A 19,309-nucleotide genomic window follows, 5' to 3' on the forward strand; every position below is an offset into this window, starting at 1 on the left:
TGCCCCGACATCAACTATGACAAATTTGGTGACATCAGCAAAAACAGGCCTATACTCTTGTGTTCCTAAAAACCGGGTGATTTCAAGCTAAGAACCGAACCCTTTCACTTTTTTTGCAAAGGGTTGAATCTTGTTAAGGTAGCTTAAAAACTGAAAATTGAGCTTCTTAGAAGTTTCCGAAATTACCCTTTTTAGAAAAATTTCCATAAAAAAAAAGTACACCAAGTATAATCAAAACTCACGACTAGACACGTTGATCACAATGCATAATAATTAGTATTTTATGCTAACAAGAAACCTGATGCTAGTCTAAGCAGTTTAGATATTCCATCTTATCGGAAAATGAAAACTTCAGTCTTCTCAATCAATTTCCTAATTAGATTTCTGGCATACTTCCATTACCAAACCTTCAAAAATCTGTTTCAACCACCAAAAAGCGTTCCGTAGGGAAATAAATTCAAAAGACGTGTACATAAACACCATCAACTAGCAAAAAAATCACAAAAATCCGTTCATCCCAATAATGGCAGAAAATGTTATGATGACAATCTGAATCATATTTAAAATTAAATCGAAAATTTGACTTCAAATATTATTCGCAGAATTCGATAGTAAAGATATTTCTTACTTGGTAAGAGTTACAAAATAAATCAGTGCAAGTGTTGCAAGCAGTGTGTTAAAAAAAAAACAGTACAGTGATAATTTTGTTCTAAAAACCAAGGCAAACCAAAAAAAAAGCTCCTCGTAGTGAACAAACATTCAAATAATCATCTTCCAAATAAAGCTATACAACACTAAACAAGCGATTGTTCAAAATAGCACGATTTAAGGATAAATGAAACACTTTAATAAAAAATAAATATACTATATCTCAATTAACCAAAACCCTTTATTTAGTACGGAGGCGGGTCCAAACACATCTTAAAATGGCATCAAAAAACCGTTTGAGGTAACACAAAACAAAGAAAACTGTCATTATCTTAATGGGCAATTTTTATCCCATCAATTTACAGGTGATTAGCTTGCGAAATGAAACCTCACCCAACCAAAATTTCGTCTGTCTGCAACAGTAATTTGACAGCGTTAAAAAGCCGTTTTATTAATGCAATCAATCATTATAAGTACCCGAATTTTCTTTTATATGGCTATCCTGCCTTTCCGCTACATTTAATACGTGAGGTCAAATATACTTGCTATATGATTCGATAGCTGCTGATTCTAAAAATCCTGAGTAAGACAGTCAAAATGTGTGTCCTTAGGGTTTCGATGCCATAAACGGAGAGGAGCAAGGCTCTGGGGAGCTTTGTAGCCATTATTGGACGAGCTTTTTCTAGAATATTCAGCTGTTTCATATTCAAACTTTCTTTGCTGCTGACTAATCAGCCACTTACAATGTTGCATCATAACGCCATTTAATCATAATAGATCATTCTTTCTACACGTTTCAACACTGCATTTAGACTAGAGTCAACTTCTGACTGAACTTTGTCTCCCGATGATTTTGATGTAGCTGAGTTCAGTGAAGTATACTAGAGGATATCGCTATCTTGGAATTTTTCGCTTTCGTTTTCAAAAATAATATAAAAACCAAAACAAGAAAAACATCTTCAAATCCTATCAAAGTTTATGAAACTATAATTAAGATGAAAACACCTCCGAAAACCTATTTGTTTTTCTTCAAAACAGGAATGGATCTAGTGGTATGAATTTGGTACCATCTCAAGCAGAGCTGAAAAATGAAGTCTGCCAAGTTACACAGGGCAACTTATCGGCGTCATCCAGTCAATCAAAAAGTGGCCCTGAGCTACACTGCACTATGCTATGGCCTATGCGATGATTTAAACTTGCTGTTTAGCTTTTTGCCTAAAAATGAAAGTGAAAGCAACTTGGTTCTAGTGTTTATGTTTATGTTTAGAATTTGATTTTGATGCAAATTCTGTCATAGCCATAACCGCGCTTAAAAGCTCATCTCACCCCAAATCTGGATAAAAACATTAAAGCGGTTGTCTGACCTTGACAGATCGTCTTATGATGTGCGGTTATGGCATTCAGAATGAATACGTGCCATGCGCGGTGTAATCAGGATCTGCTCAAGAATGCAAAGCTACATGATGACACTCCTCCACACTGAACAATTCGGCGGGATGTCATTCCAAGAGGGAAATATACTCAGAATCTCAAAAAGTGAGAAAAACAGCGAACCGGAGAAAACCACCTTCCTTTAAATCCACAACTACACACTTTCTTTTTCTAGACCTTGAAAATTTCAATTTTTAACCCAATAGCAGAGGCCACTATGTCTTTACGTGTGCAGCAGCTTGTGCAAAGGAATTTAATGTCGCTTTTCCGCGACATAGTGGCCCCTACTACAACTGATTGAATAAGATCAGCCGAGGTAGAGTTTTACGATATTGAAGACCCAACGGAACCCGTTGTCAGTTTTTGCTCTCGTCACGAATGGTCGGAATTGGTTCATCACACATTAATAGTGAAAATAGCCCAAATCACGATTGCGCATCAAATATCTGCTCTATCATGCATATCGTGAATCATGTCAAAAACTTGATTATACATCATGCCAAAAACTTGATTATACCATAACGCAGATAAGGTCTCTAAATCACGCCATCGTGTAAAGCCCCAATCACGCCATCGAACAAACAGCTAGGGGCTCCCTCCTGGAACGCAACATTAATTTTTGTTTATGTTTGGCTAGTTCACGATTCAGAGGATCGCAAAAGACTAAATTCAAGCCATTTTATTCCTATATCAAAATGATATAATATTATATAATGACATAGATGTATAAGCAAGTGTCTACCCTTATACCAAGCTCGTTTCATGCTTAGCATTCTATTCTTTATTAACAATAGAGCCATTGTTTAGTTATTAACAATAGAGCCATTGTTTAGGTACCAAAGACTGAGCCTGTACATGCTCATATAAACGTCATGCTTAAAGAAAGAAACACGTAAACAAATTAATTGGCTTAAGATAATGGCAATAGTGAAAACGGTGAATAGTGGAAACGTGGAAGATGCTTTCACTTGGTGATTTGCGGTCCTAAGACTTTAAAAACTAATTTAATTAATACCTTTGGTCGTAGGTCGTAGTATCAACTACTGTCAATTTCAAATCACTCTCTACGAACTTAGATAAATACTAGCCTAGTTACTCTAAGGTCTCGAATAGACGTCCCCCCCCCCCCCGCTTATTAATTTTCGAAAATTTTTCGGACCCCCCCGTTCTTATTAGGACCCCCCCCCCCCCCGTTATTAATTTTCTAGTTTTTTGTTTTTGAGTTGAAGTATAAATCAGGCTTAATCCATTTCGAACGTTCGAATTTTGGTAAAAGGTAAAAGGAAACTTCTAAATATTTTCAGACCCCCCCGTTTATTCAGACCCCCCCGTTTATTATATTTTGCAAAAATTTCGGACCCCCCCTTTTATTCAGACCCCCCCTACTATTCGGGACCTTAGAGTAACTAATCCCGTATTCACAAGGCTAGGACACACGGCTTATGGCAATATAGCGTTTTCGGCGCTTTAAATTTTTTTTATATTTACGGATTTTAAGTTTGCCTTGGAATACTGTTATTCAGTCACAACTTAACCATCAGATTTATCCAAGTGACTGAATGGACTGAATCAAACTAGCTTAGATTTCTAGGCTAGATAAATACCTAAAACCCTTTTAATGAATTAATTATAATGATAAAAGTAACGTTTAATTAATTACCATAGAAACATGATACAGTGTGAAAACAAAAGAAGAAACGTCTCCATAATTTTATGTTTGACTGTAGTAAATAAAAACATACCACCTGTCTGGTCCAAAGCATCTTATTTTTCCACCAAATCTTGTAGACTAAAATTCACAACTGGTATTACATAAAGTTACTTTAAAGAATACAAAATCGAAATTACGTACAATAGATCAATACAACCAACCAGAAAAAAAGAGGAGAAAAGATGAAAAAATATTGTGTCTTTCCAAATGACTTGATGAAAACAACTCATTAACGTACAGGAACATGCTAATCACTAGAAAATAGCTTTCTCATAATCACTCTTGCTGGATCATTGACAATAAAATCAATTATTCTTTAATATTTTCTTTCTACTGCTATGTAGGGTAAGATTTAAAATTTTCCAGTATCTATCAAAATTGAATCTTTTCTCTTTTTTTCTCGAAAACTATAGTACTTCGAATGAAAATCTTTGCTTCATCTTACTTAAAGAAAAAATCGCTTAAAGTTGGGATCATCCGAATGCTGTGTATCAAAGCTGTTACCACAAACTACCATACTATCGTTTTACTATGTGATTGGTCAAAGTTTATACATTTACGATGAAGCTGTGAAAATCTACCGATCAGAGAAAATAGAAGCATTGACAGTGAGCTTTCTATAGAAACACTGGTCCAAATTTCAACTTTCAAGTTCAAAACATTCTTTGCTCCACCCTTAATTAGATATGCAAAAAAGGTAAATTTAGGTGGATCCTTTCGTTGAATACACGCTTTTTTTTTATAAGAATGGTGTATTTTCATTCCATCATGGATATTCTTAACTTTTTGGCGAAAATCATCCAAAAATATTCTTACGGTATTCTTAGGTTAAGATCGAAATTGGCAATCTACAGGTTAAAATGCATCAGTTGCTAAATTCCATGATGGTGATATTCTTACCATATTCTTAATTTTTTTACCATTTTCATCATGGACATTTTTATAAAGTGTATTCTTATAAAAAAAAAGCGTGTAAAGAAAAGTTTTTCAAAATTTGATGATGACGTCATCAAATTTAACAATAACGATCTCAATCCATAATTGGGTCACACTATCTTAATTTCCTCAAATGGTTAATATATCGAAAGTTATTAAAATTTTCGTCCAAGTGAAGAAGTTACTCAAAGTTGATACATTCTCTAAATGTTCTAGTAAAAGATCTAGTAAAATTTGGGCCAATCAGAAAAGAGATATATTTTAGTAGGGAGGGGGCAAACCCTTGTGATCCGTAGCATCTTTTCACGGACCCCTGCTCAAAAGATTTCAAAATCCTTATCTTTATAACCAATCACATGCGGTTGCGTCCCACGAAATATGCTACGGATCCTAAAGGTTTGCCCCTAGACGATCATAATATGGATGTTTAAGACGAATTCGTATAAAAAGAAAGTAATAGTAGCCGCGCGGGAAATAAAAAGTCGGGCGGGAATTTTGTCTGCGTGTGCTGGTAAAAATTCGTTAAATGTTAACCGGGTTATCCTCTAAGATTCCTTACCTGACAAAACATAAAGAAGAATTAACCAGCAAAAAATGTCACACCACCGATAGAATGATAATAATGACCTCTACTGGAAAACAACCAAATAAAATCATATTACTTTTCGTTCATTCGACCCCTCTTTACTTAACGGTTTTTTGGCATTACATTTTTATGATGAAATGAAAAGGAATTACATTACAAATTATATAATGATCACCCCAATACCATGCTGGGTAATTTTTTAATATCATAGCCCGTATCGATTAGTATGGATTAAGAAAAAAAAGTTATATATATGAAACGAGTTTGGAAACTATTCTAGTCGCGAGTTAGGGAGTTGCTAGTTTCGAGTTGGGGAGTTGCTAGTTTCGAGTTGGGGAGTTAAAAAATTACCGGCTACCGAAAAAGAATAACATACATCAAAAGTACGATTTTGAAAGTAAATGTAATATGAGAGTAATATATAACACATATAATACGTATAATACATATACCACCTGTAATAAGCTTATTTGGCTTAAACACGTGCGCTGAGAGCATGGAAAGCTATTTTCTACCATAGAGGTATAAAGAAAAACAGGAGTTGAATGTGTCGGTAATTGGTCGTTAAAGTCTTTTGATTTCTTTTATAAAATGTATCAAAAGAAATTCTAAGCTCGCCCGATGAAATAAGACTTTTTAGTAGAACTCAAGTTTGCTATGAACATTCTAATAATCAGTATTGAAGATTCTCGCCTTTTAATATACGAAAATTAGATAAAAATTCGTCCACGAAGCAAGTTTATGTTCCATTTCGCTATCCGTTCAATTTTGTTTTGAAAAGATATTATCTCAAGCCAGAAAATGAAAAGTTCTTTATAAGCACACACGATTTCAGACTCAATCTGTAGACATAAAGTCGCTGGAGAATTTTGGAGGAAAGTATCAAGCAATAGAGTTCACCTTAAGGAAAACATTGATCGAAAAATCTTATCATTTGATGAAGGATTGCCAAGTTTACAGGCCTTTTTTTAGTCCAAATATTTTCTTACACTGATGTCAGAAACAATGAATCTCGTCTCATCTAATTTCTAAAGCTTAAATGAGCCAATAGGATTTCACCTATGGATAAAAGAGCTCATTAAAAATGCACGATATATGAGATTATGAGCATGCATACATCGTAACTTTTTTAATCGTAGGGCGAGCTTGGTTACAATAGCATACTTCTCCTGTTTCTTTATACCTCCATGTTTCTACTGCCAATTCATATCCATTTATATTTCCAGCATCACATTGAGTATAAATATAATTCTTGATTAAAGTGACTTTAGAACCATTGTATTTTATAATGTGATCAAAATTTTTATTAAAAAGTGTCAATTCCAATGATAAAATGACAAAAGAAAGTGTCATTATTTTTCTAGCTCTATAAGCTATCTCTACGAATTTTTTGAGGCTAAGATGACTGTCAACTTATATCCTTTTATAGAATAAGCATCACTTGCAGTATGATCAATATTTTTCGGGGAATTTGTTTGACAATCATTGTATTTAAAGATTTTGTCAATATTTTTACAAGAACGTGTCATGTTGTCAGCATTATGACAATGACATAACAGTACTAAGTATTTTGGCTTTGCTAGCCAGCACCTTACCATTTTCATGATCTTAAAGTCAATAATATGTTTGGTACTGGCTAATTTGAAATTTGTACTTTTAGGCTACATTAGTTTAAATTAGAAAATTTTCGGTCGCCGTAAAGTTTTACGAACATCCCAACTCGAAACTAGCAACTCCCCAACTCACCAACTCACCAACTAGAAAATTACCTAGACTCATATGAAACAAAATAGAAAGTCCCTCAAAATTCTCAAAATAGAAAATCAGTTTGATTTTTTCTTTAAAGTTTGCTCTGTAAGAAGATTAGAGTGAATTTTTTGTCATTTACAATGGTATTAGCTCTTTAATCATTTCTCCCATTCTATTATCATTGAGCTCAAAATCATAAATAAAAAACCCTTTTTGACATGTTAGTTCCAAGTACAAGAATTATATCAAATGAAACATATTTCTAGAATTTTTCAAGATAACCGTTATTGAGAATACAAGTGTGTCTCTATATACCCTTTTAAGACTAGGAAATGGGGGGTTCACTTTTACGGTATGACGGTATTGGGCCTTTTTACCCCCGGTAAATCGGTATTACGAGGAAAAAAACGACGGGATTACGGTATTTCATTTTCTACCGGTATCGGTAAATTGCCTGTTTTTTTGTCGGTATTTCGATATTTTTATCAATAAAAAACGGTATTTCGGTATAAAACTATTTATCTTTTAGTTTCTTCATGAGTTTCATGCAGAAATTTTTTTAAGTCTATTCCGCTATTTTAACCAGTAAAATTTTCTTGCTCGCTTCGCTCGCACAATCTTGGATGTCCTATTGAGTTATTGTCATGATGAGGTTATTCAAAATAAGCAAAACTTTACGATATCTAAACAAATATTTTCGTTATTTTTCTGCGGCCGCATTTTTTTAATGACAACTTTTGTGATGCAAATACTGCATCCAACGAATGAGTCTAGATAAAATTTTCTCCGTCAGCACTAAATGATATGGTCGTCTCTCCGTATTCACTTATATACTACTACAATACAATACACTGATACTGCAGTAACTTAGAGACAGTAAAGGTGGTATTTACTCCTTCAACAATTAGTAAAAGTAGGTAGTTCTAAAAACATCTTGCGTAGGATCGAACGATTAAAAAATAATTCACATCATGATGCACATGATGCGTTTTCAGGCAATCTAGGCATTCTAAATTTTGAATCTTTTCTTGGGCGAAACTCTTGGAACGCCGCACCGGGTACGGCAGGTACGTCGCTCGCCGTACCATATTTTTCTTTTTGCCAGCAAATGGTCAGTGTTAAATAAAATCAAAAATTGTGTGACCAAACAAGGCATACTTGGCTAACAATAGCGTATTAAGGCCGTTTTTCAATAACAAAGGAAAGCGAAAATTGTCGAAAAATTTTCACTCTCGCTTCGCTCGCGTTCTTATTCTCCATTTATTTTATTTCCTCCGATAGGGGGGGGGGGGTAAACTTTAGAATTCGCGTCCTCTAGTTGCACCGCAGCACCACCTCTCTATGAAGCCTGTGTTGAAGTCTACGGCTTCTCAGACCATGATTGGCCCAAACCTCGATTTTAAATTAATTCTCAATATAAAAGACATCTTACGGGTCTGCGAGGAAGAAATTCTTGGGGGAAAGGCTTAATTTTGCATTTGCCTCCCGTAACAAGCAAGTAACTTTGGCGCGGCAGACCTAAAACATTGCTTTATGAAAGCTCAAATAGCTGTAAAAGATGCCTTAAAAAGTCGAGGATATCGAGAATAAGGTCACAAAACTAGCAAAAAACTTTATATATTGGCGAAAATGTTTGGTATAAGAATAGGTCAATCTGATCATGAACATATAAACGACTGGACGTCTATCTTTTATTGTCTCTTTGAAGCGAGCTTCGTTGCCGCCTGTATTTCAAAATTGGTATGAAAAATCCGACAATATTCCGTCATAATTTTATTTCTTTGAATTATGTAGGTAAAAGGATTGATAGAGCTTGAACATTACTCCTAATGCACAAAAAAATTATTTTCGAATTTTTTTACAAGTTTGCAATATATTTTATCAACATTTTAAACTCTAAAATGCAGAATTTCAACTGCGTGTATACTTTTGAATCCCTTTTGTCACTCCAATAAATTTTTTTATGACTTAAAAAAAAATAGCTTGCCAAAGTTGAGAGCCTGTTTCATAAGAATATCGAAATTAGAATGTGACACTCTCTAAAATTATTAGACACTTTTAAGTCAAAATTTAGAAATATTAGTCGGAGTTTTGACAAGCTGACGATGATTTTGCCTCTGTTATCTTTGTTATTATATAGATAAACGACTTGAGAAGAGTAGAACAACAGAGACTTTTGTCGAAGTTTTGACGTTGTTAGCAAGGTATTCCCAAGTGGTATATCATCAAAATCTATTGTTTCATTTTTTGCTTTTAACGAGGCGGCAACGAAGCTAGCAGCCTTTTCTACAAAAAAGACAAAGGAGATGGATGTCCAGTCGTTTATATGTTCATGATCTGATTAAAAGAGACCATAAAAAGGTTAAATTTAGCCCAATAAGGTCACAATCGTTTAACCAAAGATGTAAAAGCAAAATTGGTGCGTGAACGGGAAAATGATTTTTTTCGCGCGTGAATACGTGAATTGGCAAAAATTTGTGCGTGAATACCTGAATTGAGGGTTGACTGGGGGGCCTCATAAAGTACAAGACTTGTTTGCACAGTTTCTAATTTATTACTACACAATAGATTTGATAACTGAAAATTCATTATTTTCGAAAAAAACATAAAATTATAATATCGGTATCGGTATTAGGCTTCCTTACCCGACGGTATTACGGTATTTGACCCAAAATTTTGTCGGTATGACGGTATTTAAGACCCCTGAAACCCCCCAGGAAAAGGTGCCGTAGTGTAGTGGTTGTCAAACTTGACTGCCGTCCAGGAGGTTGGGGTTCAATTGCCAATCTGTGTTGTGATTCACTAGGTCTGTTGGTGACTTTGCTAGGTATTCACGTCGGGTTAACGCACTTGATCCGAAAACTGTGTGTCAGTGTCTCGCAAGCTGACAGGCAGTATAAACTGCAGCGTAAGACGGCTCTGACGAGACGACTCCTAAACTGCTCAATATAGAACTGGGAATCTTCTGTAAGGAGAAACTAGTCATAAATCAAGACAAAGAAAGGCAGCGCGGTGTGGTAACTTGACCAAGTTGAGGTAAGTCAAAAAAATAGTTGCTGGTTCCCCAGAAAATAGTGAAAATGTAAAGAACTAACACGAGCAAGACATGTGCGAAAATTTTTACATTGTCTCGATTATTTTGTTTTAGCTACACGCTTTTTTTTTATAAGAATACACTTTATAAGAATGTCCATAATGAAAATGGCCAAAAAATTAAGAATATGGTAAGAATATCACCATCATGGAATTTAGCAACTGAACCTAAGAATGCCATTTTAAAGGCATTTTAACCTGTAGATTGGCAATTTTGAACTTAACCTAAGAATACCGTAAGAATATTTTTGGATGATTTTCGCCAAAAAGTTAAGAATATCCATGATGAAATGAAAAAACACCATTCTTATAAAAAAGCGTGTACAAGCACATTTTGTGAACAGGGCAAAGATTTTTATTGCGTTGCGTTGTGTGTGTGCTTATATTATTCGTGACATCCACTATGAAAACGCAATATGTGTGATAGGAAGAGGAAGAAAACGAAAACTAACTTTAAATGCCGAAAATTGTCAAGCCTTTTTTATGTTTTTGAGCGTTCTTACAAAAAGGAAAACTGACAAAACACTGTTTACTAGACACAAATCAATTAAAATCATATTTCTCTTGCCTGAAAACGAGAGGGCACTCGCTAAGCTCTACCAGATAGAGCGTGACTGTTGAAATTTTGACACTGGTTAGCCTTTTTTTCTAGTTTTTACTCAAAAACAGGGGATCCGTCCTGTATTTTTATAATCTGATGTATACAAGACGGGTTCGAGCTGTGAGGAAGATTTTTGCCTGAGAAAATTTACAGTGGTAAATTAGAATTTAGCGCTGTCCTCACTTAAAAAATTAACAACAATTTTCGGAACTTGCGTTTTTTTATAAGAAATTATGACCAGTGAAAGAATAACAAAATTTGATTGGCCGTGTTTTCAACCGTCATTAAGATCTTGGAAATTCAAACTCTCAACCCAAACCATGCTATTCATTTCGCCATCAGTATATAAAAGAAGAAGTCATAGATCTCCAGGCTAGTTTTTATTTTAACAGCGGCAAAAATAACCGATCTTTTCAATCAATATTTTCAAAATTTACTTCCAAAAAATAAGTAACTTGAAAGTTAGCAATTATAAAAAACATAATTACAGATGAGAGACCTAGACATTTAAAAAGAAGATGAATATTCTTTATGCTCCGCTTTCCAACACAACCATTAAAACGGTTATTTAAAATCCTTTGACGCCCATAATAACTTTCTACTCCAGTTTATTTTATGTGGGGTGAGATTTTTGAAGGAAACTTTTAATTGGATTTCAGTCCCCATTCCAAACCACACTCTCGCCTTCTTCAGCGATATAAAAGTCTGAAGCTCGGTCTGAAGAATAACAAACAACGGGTTCGTATACGTCAGAAATAAAGAAGATTACATAATTTTGAAAACGAAGACAGTTCTCCCTTATTCCAAAGTCAAAACAGAAGACTTTTACAGTTTTTTCTATAAGAATTACTTAATTCTTGATTTAAAAAGCCCGAAAATTTAAACATTAAAAAATTCTAACTGCAATCATGGTCAAACCTATTGAGAGCTTTATTTCCTCGTTTTCGAAATTTGGAGTTCGGGCGAGAAAGTTGCTTTTGGGCTAATTGATAAATTTATTCGAGTATTTCAATTCGGGGGGGGGCTCTGAGCCATATTGGACCATTCTTGAACTTTTGGATCCTTAGATCCTGAGCTCCTATTCAGAGTTAAAAATCTACCCTTCCAACATGATTTAGAGCGCTTCCAAATCGTTTAATAAGATTTCGTAGGAATTTCCCTTTTTTCTCAAGTACTATGACCATGATTGTGGCGAAAAAAATATGAATTTTTTTTGGACACTGACTATACCAAGCTGACCCAGGCTGACCTATACCAATGAATCAGCGATTTTGTTACCCTTTTTGTGGAGAGATTTTGTTTAGAATCTTTTTTCGTACGTTTAGACCACAGTTTATACAATCTTCATTAAAAATAAAGACCCAAGAAAAACCTGATTCGTACTGGGGGCTTTTTGTATCAGTGAATTCGAGTCAAAATGAAAAAAGTGAAAATTTTCTGTGAATTCTAATTTATATTCATTTTCAAAATAAAACAAGAACTGGAGCGGCGTGAAGGTCCAGCTGACGTGGCAATAACCGAATGTCGTTCGTACCGGGTTCCTTAAGTGACGCAAAAAAAATTCCTTCCCATCCTCCACTCTGAGCTTCTATTCTTTGACATTGACACATTCTTTATATTGCTAAATTTTTGAAAGTTTTTGATGCATTTCCCGAAATTTCGAAACTTTTGCCGCTGATGGGATTCGAACCCACTGCATACAAAGCCCCTACGATTAGAACGCCTGCGCCCTAACCACTCGGCCATCGAGTCACAACTGCATTAAGGAGCTCAAAGTTCCTTATAAACATGGTATTTACTCCAAACTCTACCCGGGGGTTAAAACCCTAACCAGGGGTTAACTCCCATCCCCAACCCTAGCCCTAACCCTACCTGACTCTACCTGAAACAACCCTTTAATCTAACCGGGAAATTTGACTCTACTACCAATTCAATCCGGTTGGTTTAGCCTGGACTTGTTAATTTATTGCGCGCACAGGCCCCGACAAAGACAAAATCTTTTCGATCAGTTGCTTTTTAAAGGCTTTAAAGGTCCATTCTGCTGCGCGCTAGACCAATTATTTCTACATCTAAAAAATCTTTGGGAATAAAAGTTTTTTAGTATTGCAGACATATTTTTAGTACAGCAGCCAAGGTTTTGTCTGTTTACCATGGCTTTTTAGAAAGATGAACATTATGAATTATCATGTCAACATTTCTCTTTATATTGTAATGATGTCTGGGACTCAGGACTCCCGGTGCGAAATCCGTGACGTGGTCTGGCGAGATTCCGTAATCCAACTTTCCAGATGTTGAAAAATTATCCAACCTTCAACGCTTCATTGCATCGGAAGAAAATTTCTACTGCAGGTGCCAGATATTTTGATCTTCAGATCATGGATTAAAGTAATCGTGTAATGTTTGCAATGGCCCTTTGAAAATTGGTTTCAGATTTTTTTATTTGCTTTCGAGGAATTTTTCGCAGACATGATCCAAAATAATAATCGTATTATGTTTGATTAATTATGACAAAAGTACTAAAATTGATTTTCTAGATCTAAATTAAATTCTTTTTGCGAACAGAAACAAATGGAACTTGTTGAATTAGCTGTCACTAGTAGGCTATAACGTTATTGAAAATCCATACATTAGACAAAGCATTAATTTTTCCCAAATGTTTCTACAAACGATGTATGGAAGAAAACATTTTCATTATATTTCATTTCAACCCATCGAAACATACAAAGGACGGCTTTATTACGTACAAGGCAAAGGGAAGGTTAGAAATGAATTGTTCATGAAAAGCCAACAAGGACTTGTTATCTGATTAGCATCCATCTTTTATCGATGAAAATGTTGAGTCCTTTTTCTCAGACCACAATCATTGAATCTTACCATGGTCAGAATATGTTGGTATTTCTTGGTGCTTTTGTGTTTTGCAGAATCTAAAGTTTGGGAGAGAATGACATTTTCAGGCTTTCCACTTCATCATATGTTTCGATTTGGGAGGGGAATAATGGCTTCCAGGCTATATTCTCAGCCTAGTCAGACCAGGATCCTCAGATCCCAAGCTCTCAAATCTTATCGTTATAAAACTCAAAGTTGAAACTCTACTTTTCCAACCCTAAGTTAATGCACATAAAAACTGCTTGCGGCGGGACTTGCGGTTTTTTAAATTTTACAGCGAAATCCTTTTTTTGCCAAATATTATGCTCATAATAGTTGTAGTTCATGCTTAAGTATTATAAACATTAGTTCAGCCTCGTGATAAGCTTACATGAGTCTGAATTTATACCTCAGAGAAATTGGATAATATCTCTTTTTTCAAATTCACTTTTCAGATTGTGCCATGCGTGAGAGACTGTTGTCACTAGAGCAGAGCTTTATTCTTGTTCCATTGTTATTGATGATACCTCCTGTAACACCTTTCGATATAGTTAATGAAGTCCAACCATCAGGTAATACCGATATTGGTAATCTGACACTCCAGCAACTTTGCCAATTCATTCTTCATTACAATGAATCTATGTGTAACTGTCAAATCCTGGAAGAAATATGTTTAATCTATAACTATACTGATCACTGGCGATCTAAGGAAAAGGTCATTTACAAGTTCGAAGATTGTGATGAAATAACTCAAGCAACTTTGGTGATCTCAATGTCCATTTTTGGTACCTTTGGCAATCTTTTGGTGGTTATTATAACATACCATAACTGGAAACAAAGCTCTTTATGTCATAAACTGATCGGTGGTTTAGGAATATGCGATCTGGCCTTCGCACTAATGGACTTGATTCAGACAGTGCCTTTACTTTGGACTTGTAGTGCTTTCTACGGTGAAATAATGTGCAAGTTCTTCGCATTTGCCAACAATACAGTGGCTATGATTGGTCTTGGTTTCATATTGATCGTAGCTATCGAGAGATATGTTGGTATATGTTATCCTTTCACAAGAGGACTTTCAACCAAAGCTGTTCTACTCATGATCATTGCAAATGTATTACTAGGTGTTGTTTTGAATATACCGCTAGCGATCATTTACAAAGTTGACGAGTTCAATCGTTGCAGAGAATTCTGGTCGTCTCGTCTCCGTGCTAAAGTTTACTCTTGGCTCATGTTGATGCTTTCTTTTGTCCTTCCTATCACGGCTATCGCATTAATGTACTATCGAATTATTTACACAATGAGAAGATCAATGAAGCAATATCGGAATGTCTCGATCAAGGATAAACCAACCATGAGGCGTAACAAAGAACAACAGCGAGTAATGTTTATTCTTATAGCGATATTAATTGCGTTTTTCCTGCTGGTGGCACCCGATAAATTCATATGGGCGTTAAAGGATCAAGGATTCCTGGAAAACCTAACCAATCAAATGTTGAATATTTTGAATCTGTGCGCAAGAATTCCGTTTTCTTTCCATGTGGTGATAAACCCACTTATTTATTCAGTTATCGATCGAAAGTTTCGTGAATCTTTAAAAAACTTATTATCATGCCGAGACTATCATCGGAGTGAACCGGGTGGTAAGAATAAGAGAGATTCGGTAAATGTCACTGGTAAAGATGGATCAATGAACAGTGACGAAAAAGATTGCGCAGTTTGACTATGTTTGATTTGGCTCCCTTTTGAACTCTTTATATGTTTGTATTATAGGTCGGTTTGTATATTTTAGAATGAAAACGACAAAAGACATCAGCCTGTGTTCGGAGAGGCTTACTATGTTAAATCTTGTTTCCAAAATATTTTGTTCTTCTTACAAGAAATAAGTATAAAATATTTCTGTTATGATTAAAAAAAATTCTGAATTTTATGTGTGAAAAGCATACAGCGGAATAGCACGCGATCCGATCAACAAGTATTACCTAATTAAATAAATTTTATGTTTAAAAAATACCTTTACCAGTTTCTAAATTTCCCGAGCCAGTTGTTTGAGCGAAGCAAGGTTTTGAAGTAACTGACCAAATGTGCGGCTCCTTATGGTCTTAAAATGTTACTTTTGAGGAGGGTGTGGCTCAGATTTTTTGATGTTTAAATCGATAAGAATGGGTCAAAAATACATTTTAAAGATCGATTTTTCGCTTAGATTCCATTACAAGCTTTTTCTTGGGTTGTGAATTTAGACCTCCACTCTAATCTTTTCAAATCAGTCGCCAGGATGTATTGTCGTTTCCAGATCGAATGGCTCTGCGTGCATTGATGAACTTTCAGTCTTGCCTTATGCAAGGATTTGGTATATATAGAGTAAACTTTAAAACTTAATACCTTTGTTTAGAAAGAATTATCAGTGTTATTATTTCAAAGATCGTAAATTTAAAAAGCTGGGGGATTAAATGACGGTCATATCGGACCGTTTCGGCTTATCCCACAATCGCAAAGGAAATTCGATATAGTGTCCTTTTATTTTCATATGGCCTTTGGTGAGACCTTTTAATTTACTTCTACGGTATATTTTTGCCACCCTGAAGGTTCTATAACAATACAAGGGAAAATCTTGTGTTGAACTTTGTACCTTAAAGAGAGAGAAACCTTTCAAGTCCTAAGAAACACCTCCAAAGTTTTTGACCCAATTATTTTCCAAAGTAGATCTACTATATCTCGAGATATTTGATTTGAATTTTCAAATTTTTACTTGTAAACAATAGAAATTCAACGTAAAGACTCATTTTTTTTAGAGATTTCAAATTCAAATATCTAAGATACCTTGGAAAAAAAATAGGTCAGAAGATTTAGAGGTGTCTCTCTGGACCATAAAAAATATCTCTAAGCAAAATATAAAAAATCATCTGATAATCCCTTTAAAATCACGGGTTGTTTTTTTTTAAAGTACTTAAAACCTTTCCACTTTTTTGCATTCTGATACGCTGCAATTTTGATGACAGATTGATGCATTTATTTCTGTCTTAAGTGATATCTTATTATTGCAAGTGACATATTTAACTTCAATTCAGCTTTCATTTGAAAAAACCACACGGATCACGCGTCTTAGATTGGGAGGGTATAAGTTGTTTTATTTCCAATCAAGGACCTCACCAAGGATTTCCAAGACTTTAACTCCCCAAAGCTCACTGTTCCCGTATTCCATTACGCGAGAAAAAAAAGTCTAATGTTATTGTAGCGTAACTTCATAACTGAAGACGTACAAAGAATGCATATATGTTTGTTAACTGAAAGAATCAGAAAAGTGGCGTAAAAAAGCTGAGTTTCTTTCTCAATTTTGTGACACAGGCTTATAATTCATCATAAAAAATCATTACGGATAAGATACAAGAATTACTTAGTTATTATAAACGTACAACAATTGCTGAATAAAGGGCAACGATAACACTTAAAAAGATTGACAAATAAAATTTGATAGGGTACCATTAATTTAGCTTTTTTTCCCAAGTTATTTCACGATTACTTTTTTTCTCTATTTCAAAATAGTAAATTATAAATCAAGCTAGAAAGTAAAACTCCAAATATCGATTGTTGAATGCGAGCAGCAGTTGAAGCTAGATCTTCTGCTTTTTTTTCGGATACTTTAACATTGTTATCACCGACAGGTACCATGTTCATGCAGTTTTCGTTGTTTTCAGAATACACGAACGATCCGTCGAAAAGCTTCTCACAGAACTGTTTAGCAGACGAGAAATAATCCTTGAACTTCTTGCACGATTTTGGACACATAGCTGGTGTTCCTTTCTTTGACCAGTCCCATCCAGTAGCCCAATTATCATTGCACGTGTAATCCTCACTACAATCCGAAAACCATGCTTCACAATCGGATTTACAAATCGGAACATTTCGGACTCTTTCTTTCCGGGTTTTCTTGGAAGTCGTATCAGCGACGATCCATGGTCCAAGGTTTGGAGAACATTCATAGAAACAAGTATCCCGTTTGAAATGTTGTTTGCATTTGTCAGACATGTTTTGAATTTTCGGACATTGATCCCAAACGATGTTGTACAGTGACAGGGCGCCGTCTTTGTCAATATTATCGGTTGTATTCCAAGTACAGCATGATTTGTTTTGCCAAGGTGTACAGTGATAATTTTCCATGGCTTTACCTTCTTTTCCTGGTACGTTTTTATGGTTTGTAGATGAGATACATTTGTTCAAATAGTCATCGGCCGTTGAAGAATGGACAAAAACAGCGCACCAAAAAATTACGCCCAAGAATAGTATTAAATTCATCCTTTTCGACAACATCGTGTACATATCATGCATCTAACACAGCTACTATGCCTCACTTTGTGTTGAGTGTATGTGTAATAAGTTGTGTAACTCTACACCCTTCCTCTTGACTAAAAGTTTGTAAAGTGATCGAAATGAAGTCAAAAAGCCCAAATTATTCGCAACTTTGCGCTTTTTATTTAATGCGTTCAGTTTTTACCGCATAACGTGATATCCGGTTGTTCGAATGAAATATCCGGGCATTAAAATTTTATGAATTTGCCGAACTTGAGAAATATCCTAGCTGTTTCAGCATTTCTTTTCTCTGAGTTTCCTAAGTCGAAAGGGTTGGGAAGGAAAATATTTGAAAATGTGTATTTTACAGAACAAAAGCTATACCCATTGATTACTCATAAAGGCAACAGTGTTACAAGCAAGAAGATAGCAAAGAAAAAATGGGAGGAAACTTAAATTCTTTTTATTATTTGGTGAATGTTTATGAAATGTCATGGTTTTGTAATATTTAATAAGTAAATATGCCATTCACTATCCCTGCTGTATGATTTTTTTTTAATTACATATCGACAGAAGCCTGCTAAAACTATGGTTTTAGAGTTTAGAAGAGTAGTGGCCATAAGGAAAATATTTTATTTTCTTCATAACCTTTTATAATTTACAAGTCATACCTTTCATTTACAGCTACTAACTAAAGTATTACATACTGAATATATTATATAAGGGATGGTTGAAGAGGACTCAACAAGAGGTGATGAATGCAGGAACAAGAATTTCCCACAAAAAAAAACATACTTAAAAGTTTCATTTTGTTTGGGGTTAGGGCGGCAATCGCAAATATCTTCGTGTTTTAGCTTGGAATATTGGCGAAAATCAAAATTGACATTTCCTGGAGCCTTCCCTGAAGTGTTTGGTTGCTGAGAATCTCAAGTGTGAACCTTGCTTTCACTTTGAATTTTTTTATATACTTTGCCATTTGACGATCTGTACCCTACAATTGATAATCGAAGTTATATTATTGAAAGTAATCAATCAGTCAAAGTACTCCATGGTTATCAACTCTTTAAAGGGATGTTAAAAAAGTGATGGAATATCACAATTTTTTTGAAATTTTGGTACTTGAAATTCCATTGTCATTCGATAAGTGGTCGTTGGATTACTTTGATCATTATCAATTACTTTGATAATCAAATTTATTGATTAGTAATATGGAATGTTACTTCTCGTCATGTTTCTTTTTGATCGCTGGCCTGATGGCCTGATGTTTTTTCTTCTCTTTGTTTGACAGCCCTCACAGCCCTTGAATTTTTGTAGATGGCTGTTTTTTTTCTCCAAGCCGGTGTCAACCGAACCCTATCGAAACCGATTTTCGTAATCGAACCATCAAACTTTATCGAACATAATC

The 19,309-nt window shown here is 34.9% G+C and overlaps 2 protein-coding genes across 3 annotated transcripts in view; one reads left to right on the plus strand and one right to left on the minus strand.

Moving 5' to 3' along the window:
- The window catches only part of LOC136822730 (neuropeptide Y receptor type 6-like), an 81,357-nt gene extending 65,913 nt beyond the window's left edge, over positions 1-15,444 (plus strand). Inside the window, exons 1-2 of one of the 2 annotated variants that reach the window (XM_067079011.1) lie at positions 13,457-13,513; positions 14,076-15,444. In XM_067079011.1, the coding sequence (XP_066935112.1) occupies positions 14,084-15,340 (1,257 nt within the window). In that variant the 5' untranslated portion in view covers positions 13,457-13,513; positions 14,076-14,083 and the 3' untranslated portion in view covers positions 15,341-15,444. Of the gene's footprint in view, positions 1-13,456; positions 13,514-14,075 lie in introns of those variants that run through there. The other variant, XM_067079010.1, reaches the window with a different exon arrangement.
- A 1,480-nt stretch (positions 15,445-16,924) lies between these two features.
- Positions 16,925-18,068, minus strand: LOC136822759 (folate receptor gamma-like). Its single transcript, XM_067079040.1, has one exon. It carries the CDS (start codon positions 17,941-17,943, stop codon positions 17,152-17,154), a length of 792 nt encoding a protein of 263 aa, XP_066935141.1. The 5' UTR covers positions 17,944-18,068; the 3' UTR covers positions 16,925-17,151.
- Between the last annotated feature and the right edge of the window lie 1,241 nt (positions 18,069-19,309).

Source organism: Clytia hemisphaerica, unplaced genomic scaffold (assembly GCF_902728285.1).
Source record: "Clytia hemisphaerica strain Z4C2 unplaced genomic scaffold, Clytia hemisphaerica genome assembly, whole genome shotgun sequence".
In the NCBI taxonomy this organism is placed as follows: domain Eukaryota; kingdom Metazoa; phylum Cnidaria; class Hydrozoa; order Leptothecata; family Clytiidae; genus Clytia; species Clytia hemisphaerica.

Bases quoted from the DNA above. Each gene is read 5' to 3' on its own strand.
- LOC136822759 (XM_067079040.1), bottom strand. From the start codon at position 17,943: ATGCATGATATGTACACGATGTTGTCGAAAAGGATGAATTTAATACTA.